General features: G+C 43.0%; 1 protein-coding gene across 2 annotated transcripts in view; it reads left to right on the top strand.

Moving 5' to 3' along the window:
- The window catches only part of LOC102382824 (calpain-5-like), an 82,420-nt gene that overhangs the window by 52,700 nt on the left and 18,616 nt on the right, over positions 1-11,104 (top strand). For both annotated transcript variants that reach the window (XM_006029374.2, XM_006029373.2), the window contains exons 7-10: positions 2,118-2,311; positions 3,849-3,926; positions 5,171-5,366; positions 8,567-8,689. In XM_006029374.2, the coding sequence (XP_006029436.1) occupies positions 2,118-2,311; positions 3,849-3,926; positions 5,171-5,366; positions 8,567-8,689 (591 nt within the window). The remainder of the gene's footprint in view (positions 1-2,117; positions 2,312-3,848; positions 3,927-5,170; positions 5,367-8,566; positions 8,690-11,104) is intronic.

Here is an 11,104-nt window from a genome sequence, read left to right on the forward strand (position 1 = left end):
CTGTCATGGAAACCTTGTTCTCTCTTATTTATGAGAAATGCAAGTGAAAGAAAGTGTTAGATTGGGGGGAAAAAGCCTAACCTGTGAGAAATGTCAGCAGCTCTCGATACGACATATCAGATCTGTAGGCTGCGGTCACTGGAGTGCACTGAGGCCTCAGTATTTGTCCTGCAGTTTCGAGATCAGCAGTCAGTACTAACTGGAGAACAAAAGGTGTCGAGAATTTGTTCGGCTGCTGTTTATTGTTGTTGTTACTTTATACCAAGGAACCAAAAAACGGAGCTCTGTCACATTAATAAACCCAGGCAGAAGGTAGGACAGGGCACCACCTTACATACTAGCTGGTTCAGAGAGGCATAAACTTTCAAATGCATCAGCCTACTCTATCAGATGCTTCTATATACCGAGAGGTGCAAGGAGGGGGAGCATCTCCTAATTAATTGTAGAGTTGTAGTTGTCTCTTCCCTCGTACCAGAACACAGGATTTCATAGTCACAGGGATGTGAGTTGGATCAGGAGTAGGCAACCTTTTCCAGCTGCAAGTCGGATTGACCCGTTGTGGCTCAGGTGTGGGTGGGTGTGCAGATGCTAGAGCCTTGTTGCCGCCACCACTTGTCTCCTGGGCCACACAGGGAAAGCCTCTGCAGCTGGCCCTTTTCCCCATGGAGGCATGGGGAGAGCACCTGCACAACATGTCCCCCACTGCCAAAACCTCACATCTGTGGGCTGGATCCAAAGGCTTCATGGTACGGATCCAGCCTATGGGTCTTACATTGCTGACCACTGAGTTAGATTATTGCATGCTACATGCAGGGAACTACGAAATGCACCGGGTCAGATCCTAATAACTGACTTCTTACTGTCACAATGGGAGTTTTGACTCCACAGAGAGTAAGGGAGGTCTATAGGATCAGGCTCCATATCAGTAAAAGACAAAGCCCAATCCAAAACTGATTAAATACAATGGCTCCAGGGGCTCCAGGGGATTAATCCCATCGTGCATAAAATAGATAGACGGTCATCTAAGTACAGAAGAAACGTGTCAAATATTCTTGGCTCATTGGCAAATCAGGACTAGGAAGTCAGCAGAAGAGTATGCTAACCGGATATTTCCAGAGACTTGGGTTCAAATACAGATTTAGGGGCCAAAAAGGAAACAAATCTATCAGATCGGTCTAATTCTTAACAAAGCCATGGACTGGAACAGTTCAGCACAAGAGGCCATGTACAACCCTAGATCAGTTCAGGAATGTGGTACCCAGTCTTGCCCCTCCTTGGGCCGTAACCTTGTGTAGTCCAATGACTCTCGGAGCTATGTCATCTGGAGTCTTATACTCCTGGTAGGGTCTCCCTTGGCGAGCAGATCGGAGGTGAGGTCCCAGACTAAGCATGATCCAAACTCCTGAAGACCCCAACGGCAAAACTTGAGGACCTGCTGGCCCTCTGAAGCTGTGAAGGTGGATGAGGGCTGCAGTGGGATAGAGGTCTCCAGTTGTCTTGAATATCCTTGCCACTGGGTTCAGGGCTCCCTCCTGTCAAGCTCATGTGATTGTTGCTTGTGCAGCGGCTTCCCCACATTAAAAGATGTCACACACAGTCCTCTGCCAGGGATGTTAACATCTAGAAACTAAGTCCTGCGGCAATGGATGAGTGGTGGTGGGGACAGGAACTTGATTTCTGGGAGTTCCTAGTCACCAATCTGCACGTAGGCAGTGGTCATGTGATGGTTGTTTTGTGCCCTTGGCAGATATCATCCTTGTATCAAGGACAATGACACAGTCTTGACAGTGCAACACAAAGATTTCTTGCCACATATTGTATCACGCTTGGCCTCAACTGTTACTGTTTTTCCTCCATGGGTATTAATTTAATCTAATAGAGGGCTAGGCATCAGAATGATTGGCTAATATCCATCAGGCCATACAGTATATCCAAGTTAAAGGCAATAGCAGGCATAACCAAAATTGTGGGAAAGCTGCAAGTTCCAGAGTTATCTTAATTACTGATATCAGTATTTTAAAAGAAACAGTTAACCTTATCCTATAAGGCTAGAGCCCACCTCTATTAAGAGATTGACCATAACCTTTGTTCTGTTGTTTTTCTTTTTTGGGCTGCAGACTTCATCCACCAATGACCGGGAGGCAGAAACTGAGAGCGGCCTGATCATTGGCCATGCCTACTCGGTGACAGCCATTCGGAAGGTGCGCCTAGGAAAGAGGTTTAGATGCTTTTCCAAGTCAGAGAAGCTGTTCATGATCAGACTGAGGAACCCATGGGGCAGGAGGGAGTGGCACGGAGCCTGGAGTGACAGGTAAGTGCTGCTTGCTCTGGTGTCAGAGGAATCTAGCTGTCACATGGGGGATGCCGAGAGTTAGATGCATGATTAAAAAGTCTGAAACGCTGTCGTTCCATGAGGCATGAGGCTCACTGACTGTACACAGTGGTTTGACATTTCTTGCCAAGCACAGCAAGCAATGAGCAAGTGATGACCACATCCTGGAGTAACGAGGAAGATGTTGCATGCTTCACGTTCTGGACTGTCATCTTATGGCATTCTTTTGCCAGGCTATTGGGAGGCTGGAAAGAGTCTGTGGTTAGGACCTCTGTTGATCAGTCAAGGCCAAGAAGTCTGTTCCCAGCTGTGCCCCATGTGACCTTGGTCAAGTTACTTAAAGTCTTTGTGACTCATATCCCCTATGTAAAACACTCTGCCAGGCTTTGATGAGGCTTTGTTTACAACCAGCTATAAGAGCCTGTGAAGAAAGATGTGATAGAAGTGCAAAATGTCTTATTTCTTGTTTTGAAATGGATCATCTTATGGGTCAGCTGTTCTGCAGGGACCTTTGCAGTTGGTTAAGGCAGAGCAGAGAGACTCGCACACTCAGATGGCTGAGTTCCATCACCCGAAATGCAGTGCATTTCAATTATTCTTTCTAGGCCATTTAAGCATTACTCTAACACTTAATAATATGGCACCCTTAAATGATGGTGCACCACCTTTCCTGTCCATTCTTTGTCACCTGTCAAGGATGTTGTTGCTTTCTATAGTTGCATTCAATTTTGAATAAAAAGGCTCAGTTGGTCTGATGCAGACAGAAAACAAGTTGGCTGGATTAATCCAACACCCTGAAGTGCTTTCTCAGTCCTTAGGCAAAAATCCCATTAATTTTAGTATAAAATAACATATGTTCTAATAAACCTCCACCTTGGGAGTCAGTCCTGTGAGAAGCAGAGTACCTTTGGAAAGGGGCTGGGAATTGATGTGCCAGGTCTTTATTCACTTGTGCATTACTCTTGGTACCTTGGAGGTGTCCCAGCAGCCAAGCACTATTCATATCCTGTAAGAGTTTCTTATCAAAGCTCTCTGATGGCACGAAGAACTCAAACTCTCTGCATTCTTCTTTAGGGAGAACCAGATATTTAGATAGTCCCATCAAGATGAAGAGTTTGATAAGAGGGAATACAGGCTGAATATACCCATGTACTTTCTGAGGGCCATGAGAGAATAAAGTCATTTTCATGTGGAAATATCACCCAAATCTACCCATCCAAGCCAACTTCTCTCTATATTAAGGGAAGGACTGTCACAGAAAAACAATATCATTCTTCTTTACAATTTATCAATTTGTCTTCAACCATGTATCATTTTCAAAAAAGTGTTTCCAAATCAATGATTATTTGGAAGTATATCCTTATAGGAGTCAACAATATTTTCCTGAATATGATACACCCTGTTAGTGCTCTGACATTATTTAAAGAGATGGGACTGCAGAAAATATTTCAAGGAGCTATTTTTTCCAGGTGCAGTTTGTTTCACTTACTAAACCAATTCTTTTTTTCCCCTTTAGTTCTGAAGAGTGGAAGAAAGTCAGTGAATCGGAGCGTAAGAGATTGGGACTCACCATTAGAAATGATGGAGAGTTCTGGTGTGTAGAAATGCCTGTATCCCTTGGGGGTTCTGGACTGGGGCCTAGCTAAGTTAAGCAGTTAGTAGCAGTCACAGCATCGTAACTACCGTAAGAATGACATCTTTAAAAAAATGAGAACATGTGACAATCCACTTTCTGGCATTGGGCCTGTATCTCTTCAGACCCTCAAGGAGTGGCCACGGCTGAAGAAAAACATATTAAAGATGTGTCAGAAAATATTGAGACCTAATTGAATCCTTAAATTTCAGAGAGCTCAAAGCCTGTCTGTGATACTTTAGTGTTTAGGGAAGTTCCCTTCATACCAAGTTACTTCGCATGCTAATTTGTATATAGCAGAGTTCAAATACCTGCCCAAACTGCATCAAAACCTGTATGTGCCTTCTGTGCAATGTGCTAAAGGAGTTTCCAGCTCACCCATCACTGCAGTACCAAGTTATCTAGAAGTAAATATGTAATCAACTAATTTTAATCCCAATCTGTGTTTTTTTGCCATGGGATGTTGTATCCCTGAGACCCACTGGAGCTCGGACAGTTTCCTTTGCTTAAGCACCAGACCCACGAGGCCCACCATGTGATTTCCATCACAAAAGTCCATAAAGTTCAGAAGGAATTTACTGACTTCTCTACTAACCTACCAATATATCACCCCAGTCATAGGGTAGGGGTTACTGTGAAAAAACCTTCTCATGTGCCAAGTTTCAGTGCATCATTGCAGCATGCTGAATTTTGTCAGAACTAAGAATAAGGAGTTAAATGCAGAGCATGATCTCTTGTGTGGCAGGCCAGACTGCTCCTCCATGGCCAATCAGCTGCTCACAGTGGATGTTAATATTAAGTAGCCCATGTATGGAGACCAAAGTGTTATAAGAGGGTGACGGGAACTGGTTGTTTCTGTGTTGCAAATATAGAAATTCCAGTCTCCCTTTGCCAGGCCAGTGGTACCAACATCAACCCTGTAGTTATAACCTACATTTTAGGATCCAGTTCTAGACTGAAACACATTTAGGAACTAAATGAACACACTGAGTTGCTCTTTGCCTATGTTACACTCTGATTTTCTTGTGGGCCTTTTATTTGGAAAGATTTTTGGTGAATCAGGTAGTTCATAGGTAAAGGTCAAGTCAAAGCAGTGCCTCATCTTGAGCTGCATGAAGCTGCCGTGAGTTGTTTTGCCACAAGCGGTATGATTTTACACTCACCGTATTTTACTAACCTTACTTTGCTTGTGAACCCTGGCTCAGGATGACATTTGAGGACTGGTGCAAGAACTTCACGGATGTTGACGTGTGCCGGATTATGAACACTTCCTACTTTAGTATCCACAAGACTTGGAAAAGGAGAATGGTGCGTGGGGCTTGGACAAAGAATTCAGAACCATTGCTAAACCGCTCGGGAGGATGCTTCGATAACAAAGCCACCTTCCTACAAAACCCCCAGGTGGGAACCTATTTAAACTGACTGAATCTTGCCACATTGTGCAGTGCCAAGTGGGGAATACTTGCTAGGAACAGTGGCTCCTGAATGGAAACTTGTTGGGTATTTCCAGTCAAAGCATTCTTATTGTTTGACTGTAAAACCAGCCTTTGTGCTTCTTCAGCCTCTTCAGTACCTATCAGAACGGTTTAAGGATTTATCCAGGACTCATTTTTGGCTCTTCTGAACCTGAACCAGACAGCTGAGACTGACCTGTTTATTGGCCAGATTCCATTTTCAACCCTGCTTGCTCACTCTCTCCCCCACCTCCTCGCTCTGCAGCTCTCTCTGTTTGACGTTTTCAGCACCAGGGCAGGCAGCATCAGACACAAAGCTTCCATTAATGTCAATAGTGAGCATGTAATGCTCACTGCATTACTTCAAAAATTGGCTTTTCCATTTGTTGCATCTTCCCCATTGCTGAAAGGGTTTTTGTGCCTCCTTCTCTCCACTTAAGTGGGCAGCATCTACCAGCACTCCCCCCATTTCCGTAGCAGGCGAACACAGAACTGCAATCTTCACAGCTCAGGCTAGGAATCATCTGTAATTCCTGGTTTGTCCTTTCATTCAGGCAGAGAAGCATATCTTTACTCCTCTGTCAGTGCTAAACGTCTTTCTTGAACAGGACTCGTGCTCCTGTGAATTTATTCAGTTAACAAGGCTGGCTGCTCCTCATTAGGATTCTGGGTATTTTCCCAGTGTTTGTGCAGGTCTAATTTTTACGTGTTTAGCTGCTAAAAAGAAAGAAAGAGGTCCTAATGTTTAGTTCAGAGTCATGCCAGATGCAGTGAAAAGAGCTCTTTTATTAAGGCTCTGTCTCTAGGCTGGTTGACTAAAAGGTTGCTAACAGCAGTGCTGGGATATCTTTATGTTAGCTTAAGGCAAAATTAAATTACCTTGTCCCGCTGGCACATGCTACAGTAGTTTAGAGATTATTACGGTTGCTATCCTCCCGGAGGGAGCTGTCTAATTCGAAGGCATCCTGTGAAGTAAATATATTTCAGTAGGGCTGGTAAGCACGTCGCTCCCCTTACAAAATAAAAGAATTCAAGTATTTTGGTAGCCCAAAATATGCACACTGGCCCACAACCAGCTGTTCATTCTTCTTGCTTGCTAACGTCTTGGTTATCGGTATAGTGGAAGTGTTTGCAAACCAGCGGTGCCCACAGTCGCAGGGAGAAATTCCTGAGCGCTCAGGGTTTCAATTCTGCACAATCACTACACATATCACAAATGTGGTACTTGATCATATGATTTACCAACATTGTGTGGCGTAGCGGGTATTTTAACTCATTGATGTGGATGCAGCTATGTGTTTTCCTCTCCCTATTCTGTCTCTAGATATCTTTATCTTGAATATTGTCCCTCCCTGGGGACAAGGTGTGTTTTTTGGATATTCTAGAAGCAAGTCCTCTCATCAGTCCGAGTGCTTTTTATCCCAATATTGACATCACACAGCAGTTATATTTGCATCCAAGACACAGCCCTCATAGAAAGCCAGGTAGCAGCCACACACAGGAGCCTGGGCTTTGTTCGGTTGGTCAAATAATCTTGGGAAATATTAAGATTCCTGACCTAGGTTGAAATTATTTCTCAGTGAAGATTGACAGATGCTTCACCACTGTGTAAAAAGCAACTCTGCAGACTAGCTGAGTCCCTTTGAGAGCCAGGGCTATCACATCATCCATATAAATGTTGATTCCTGAGTGAAAACAGCTAAAACAGAAAGAAAGAATATTTAGGGGCCTGGGAGGGAATTGATTTTCTCGAGGCAGCTGCGCTCGAGCCTCCGCCACAAGAGATTTGTATTTCATCACAGTTTAAGTGGTGCTGCCCTAGAGCACGTGGGTAAGGAGTGAAGGGAGGGAGGGAGCCATCACAGGGCAAGGTGGCACTATTGCAGCACAGGTCATCTCACGGCCCGCTCAGCAGGCAGGGCTCATCAGCAGCCCCTGGCGGGAGAATACTAACCATTCCAGGGATTGTATTTCCCACAATACTAGTTAAAGTCTTCTAGCAGTCTGCTTAAAACAGGAAACACGGTGAGCCCAGCACACAGCTGGCCCCCGCTGAGAATTTGTTGCTGTTTTTCATTAGCTCCACACTCAAAGGTTTTGAGGGGGTCAGAGGACATAACATCTGTCCAAGCTTAACATGAAATGGTGCCATTTTCCCTTTCTGCCAATGTCCTGCAACTTAGTTTTGTCCATTAGTGGAAGAGCAAGAAAAAAATGGAACTTAAGTTTCTGAAGAGGAAAAGAATGTCAGCTTTGCACCTCGGGATGCTTTCTGATATAAAAAATACTCTGATCTTTATGAATTAGAAATGCTGGCCTTGTCTGCCCTGCTTTCTCTGAAGGCTCTGAGTCGCTAGTGAACTGGGATAATAGTGACAGCTTGAGCAAAAAGCAACCAAAGTCTGATTCATTGAGAGAGGAAATCCCTTTATAAATACTATATAAAATGCTTTAAAGTTGTTTGGTCTTATTAATACCAATTCTACTCAAATGCCCATTAAATGGTTACAATAAAGGATGACTTGGTTAAAGATGAAAAATTCCCTCTTGCTTCATTTCTCTGGCTCTTCCAAAGATCTCTCACAAATCCAGGACAGACCAAAATAGGATTCCTGACATTGGAAAACTAAGTGGGATGTGGAGCCAAAACCCTTTTCAGGCTTTCTATTTACTTCATAAAACAGAAACCCTTTCTTCATTTGCAGGTCACAATTCATATAAAAATACCTGGAAAAAAACAGGTCCCACTTGAGTGTCCAAATAAACAGAGACCCAGCATGACATTTGTTTCATTTTTATTCTCATTATTTTCATTATTATTATCTCTTTTCCTTTTTTCAACTTTTTAATTTTTGCTTTCAGAGGACATCAGCTCTCATTGTACAGCAACAGCTATTGGATGATGCTTAGATGATTCCCTGGCTTCATGATCTGCGACACTCTCAGTTTCAAAATTCCTACCATTATAATTAAGTTCTCACTAGGACTTTCACAGGATGCATCCTCGATATAGACCCCTCGTACTGTGGACAACCCTGTTTCCATATCTAGTCTTCCTTAGTAATGCCTTACATGTAGTTTGGAAGAGGTCATGTTTTTAACAGGTTGTTCTCTGTCCTGTCTCTCTTCCCCTCTCTCCCTTGCTAGTATGTCTTCGATATCAAGAAGGCTGAGGACAAAGTGCTGATCTCACTGCAGCAACAGGACCGGCGCATGTACAAGAAGATTGGGAAAGGAGACAACTTCTCGACTGGCTTTGAAATCTTCAAGGTAGGCTGCCACCTGCATGTTCGTTCAGATCTGGTCATGTTTCAGGAATCCTGCTCCCAAATGCAGCTTCATCTTAGCCTGGGATACTGGGAAGGCAGATGCATATTTCACGCAGTGGGATCTAACTGCTCACTTCTCAGCAGAATCCCTGCACCATTACCGCACATGGCTACAAATACCATGGCTGCCCTTGGACACCTTCAGCCTCAAAGCCCAAGCCCCAGCCACAAGCCACTTGGAGACATGAACATGCCCATTAAGCCATGCCATCTACTGGCAGTCTCCAGTATGGCATTTATGATGATCATATTATAAAGCAGTTCACAAAATGCTAGTGGTGGTTGGGACGTTTTAAAAAAAAATACAGAATGTTTTAAATAATTGTCATTTTGCAGGTGTTGGAATGAGACGTTTTTCTACATTTCACCAAAACAAATATTTGAAATGAGGGGGGATTTGGGAGGTTGAAATGATGATTTTTAAAATTTTTTCCCTTTCCTTTTTCCTTCTTCTGTTTCCATCTTGACTGATGAACGCAGTGGAATGAACAAAGGCAGATCCTGTTCCACCTTGAGTCCCTGTAAATCCATTAATGAATCCACTGTTATCATTTTAGCCCTCAAACTAAGGCACAAAAGCAGCAGTCTAAAAGAGGAGGACCTTCACAACTTTTTTATTAATGGTGTTTCAGGGGCTTAAGCTGACTGGGATAGGATAACAGTTGATCACCTAATAGAGGGAATACAAGCTAACCAAATAGAGTCCAAATTCTTTTCTTGTTTTTTCTTTTTTCCTTTTTGCTACTCTGAAAAGTTGAGACAGTTTTCAAAAGCAACAGGGCAATAGAAAGAAAAACAACGGACAGGAAAAAAGGAAAACAAGTCTAGGATATCATTTGCTTTACTGCATTCAGCGCTAAAATAAAAAAAGAATAAAGGGGGCCCAAAGAAGGAAGAAAACAAATGAAACAAGTAAGAGAAGAACGGGGGGGAAAAATCAAAGCAAATAAATTGTTGTTTCCGATTTTGTCAAAAAATGACATTTCCTTAAAAAATGCAATTGCCTTATTTAGGGAGGAAAAAAAATTTTTCTTGTTATAAAGTTAGCCTCCTCTAAGTGGATGGTAATTGTAGCATACCATGGCATATGCAAGAGAGTTTACCAGAACTGCAGTGCATGTGAATTTTCTTTTCTACCAGTAGATTATTTTCAATAATTAGAAAGGTTATAAGGATGTCCATTGTCCAGCAGTATTTTGTTATTTCTATTACTGTGGGAGTCATAAGTCAGCTTGGCGTGGCATAAATCTAGTCCCTAGCACAAAGAGCAGTACAAAATGTGATTGAGCCATATATAGCAAATTGGCATTCCTATTCAGCGCATGTAAATTTGATCTTTTCACATTAACAGCATCTATTAGAGGTACCATGAAATCATTCATCCTTACAGAAAATGTTTCATCTGTTCTGTCTCCATGCCTATTTAATAAACGCATTTAGTGAAGAGAATTGAAAAGTAGAATACGTTTTCAAAAAGTATTTGAATCCTTCCCCGGTTGGGGAGTAAACTGTAGTTTGGAAATGTTTAATCAGATGCTCTAATTAACTGGATGTGAAGGTAAACAGACCAAAGTCTGCTTGACTGAAGCAAAGGGAGTTACATTTTTAAAGAAAATTCTACCTTTGGGATCTGAGTAGCTGGAGGAGTATATGTATATTTAAATGATATTGTAGAAAGCAGGGGTAGGCAACCCCTGGCACATGTGCCAGAGTGTGACATGCAGAAGCATTTGGCTTGGCACACGTGCCTTGGGGAAGGGGCCAGGGCTGTGCTGCCACAACTAGGATCAGGCCCCTCGCAGCATCCCTGCCATCCGTCTCTGGCATGCCAACATCTCAGGTTGAGGTTGTGGGTGTTTTTGGCACTCTGCTCAAAAATGTTGCCGACCCCTGGTATAAAGCATTGCTGTCCCACAAAAATGACAGTGATGACCAAATACAACCCCAAGGCTGAGAACCAGGTATAGAAGTCAGTCAAGGCTTTTCTGTATTCAGGTAAGAGGTACCAGCAGAGGGCCTTCCAAATGCCTGTTACTGTTCCTATACTGTAAGGAGGAGGAGCTCACACCCTGTTCCCAGTGGTGCTATACAAACGACTAGAAAGACAAACTCATAATCTTACACAAGCATGCAGTACAGCTTAGTGCATACAGATGTGCATATACATGAGTGCCCAGGTAATCCTTCTGCTAACCTTACAGTTCTGCAGCTCCAGTTTTGCACCTGCACCTGTTGATATATGCTCTTATTGATTTCCTTGCAATTGTACCTTTGAAAATAAAGCAGCTTCACCACACTTATAGTTGGACACATGCATGACATACATGATATTATGTCCACAAAATATCTTCCCTAC

This window comes from Alligator sinensis, unplaced genomic scaffold (assembly GCF_000455745.1).
Source record: "Alligator sinensis unplaced genomic scaffold, ASM45574v1 scaffold521_1, whole genome shotgun sequence".
NCBI lineage: Eukaryota > Metazoa > Chordata > Crocodylia > Alligatoridae > Alligator > Alligator sinensis.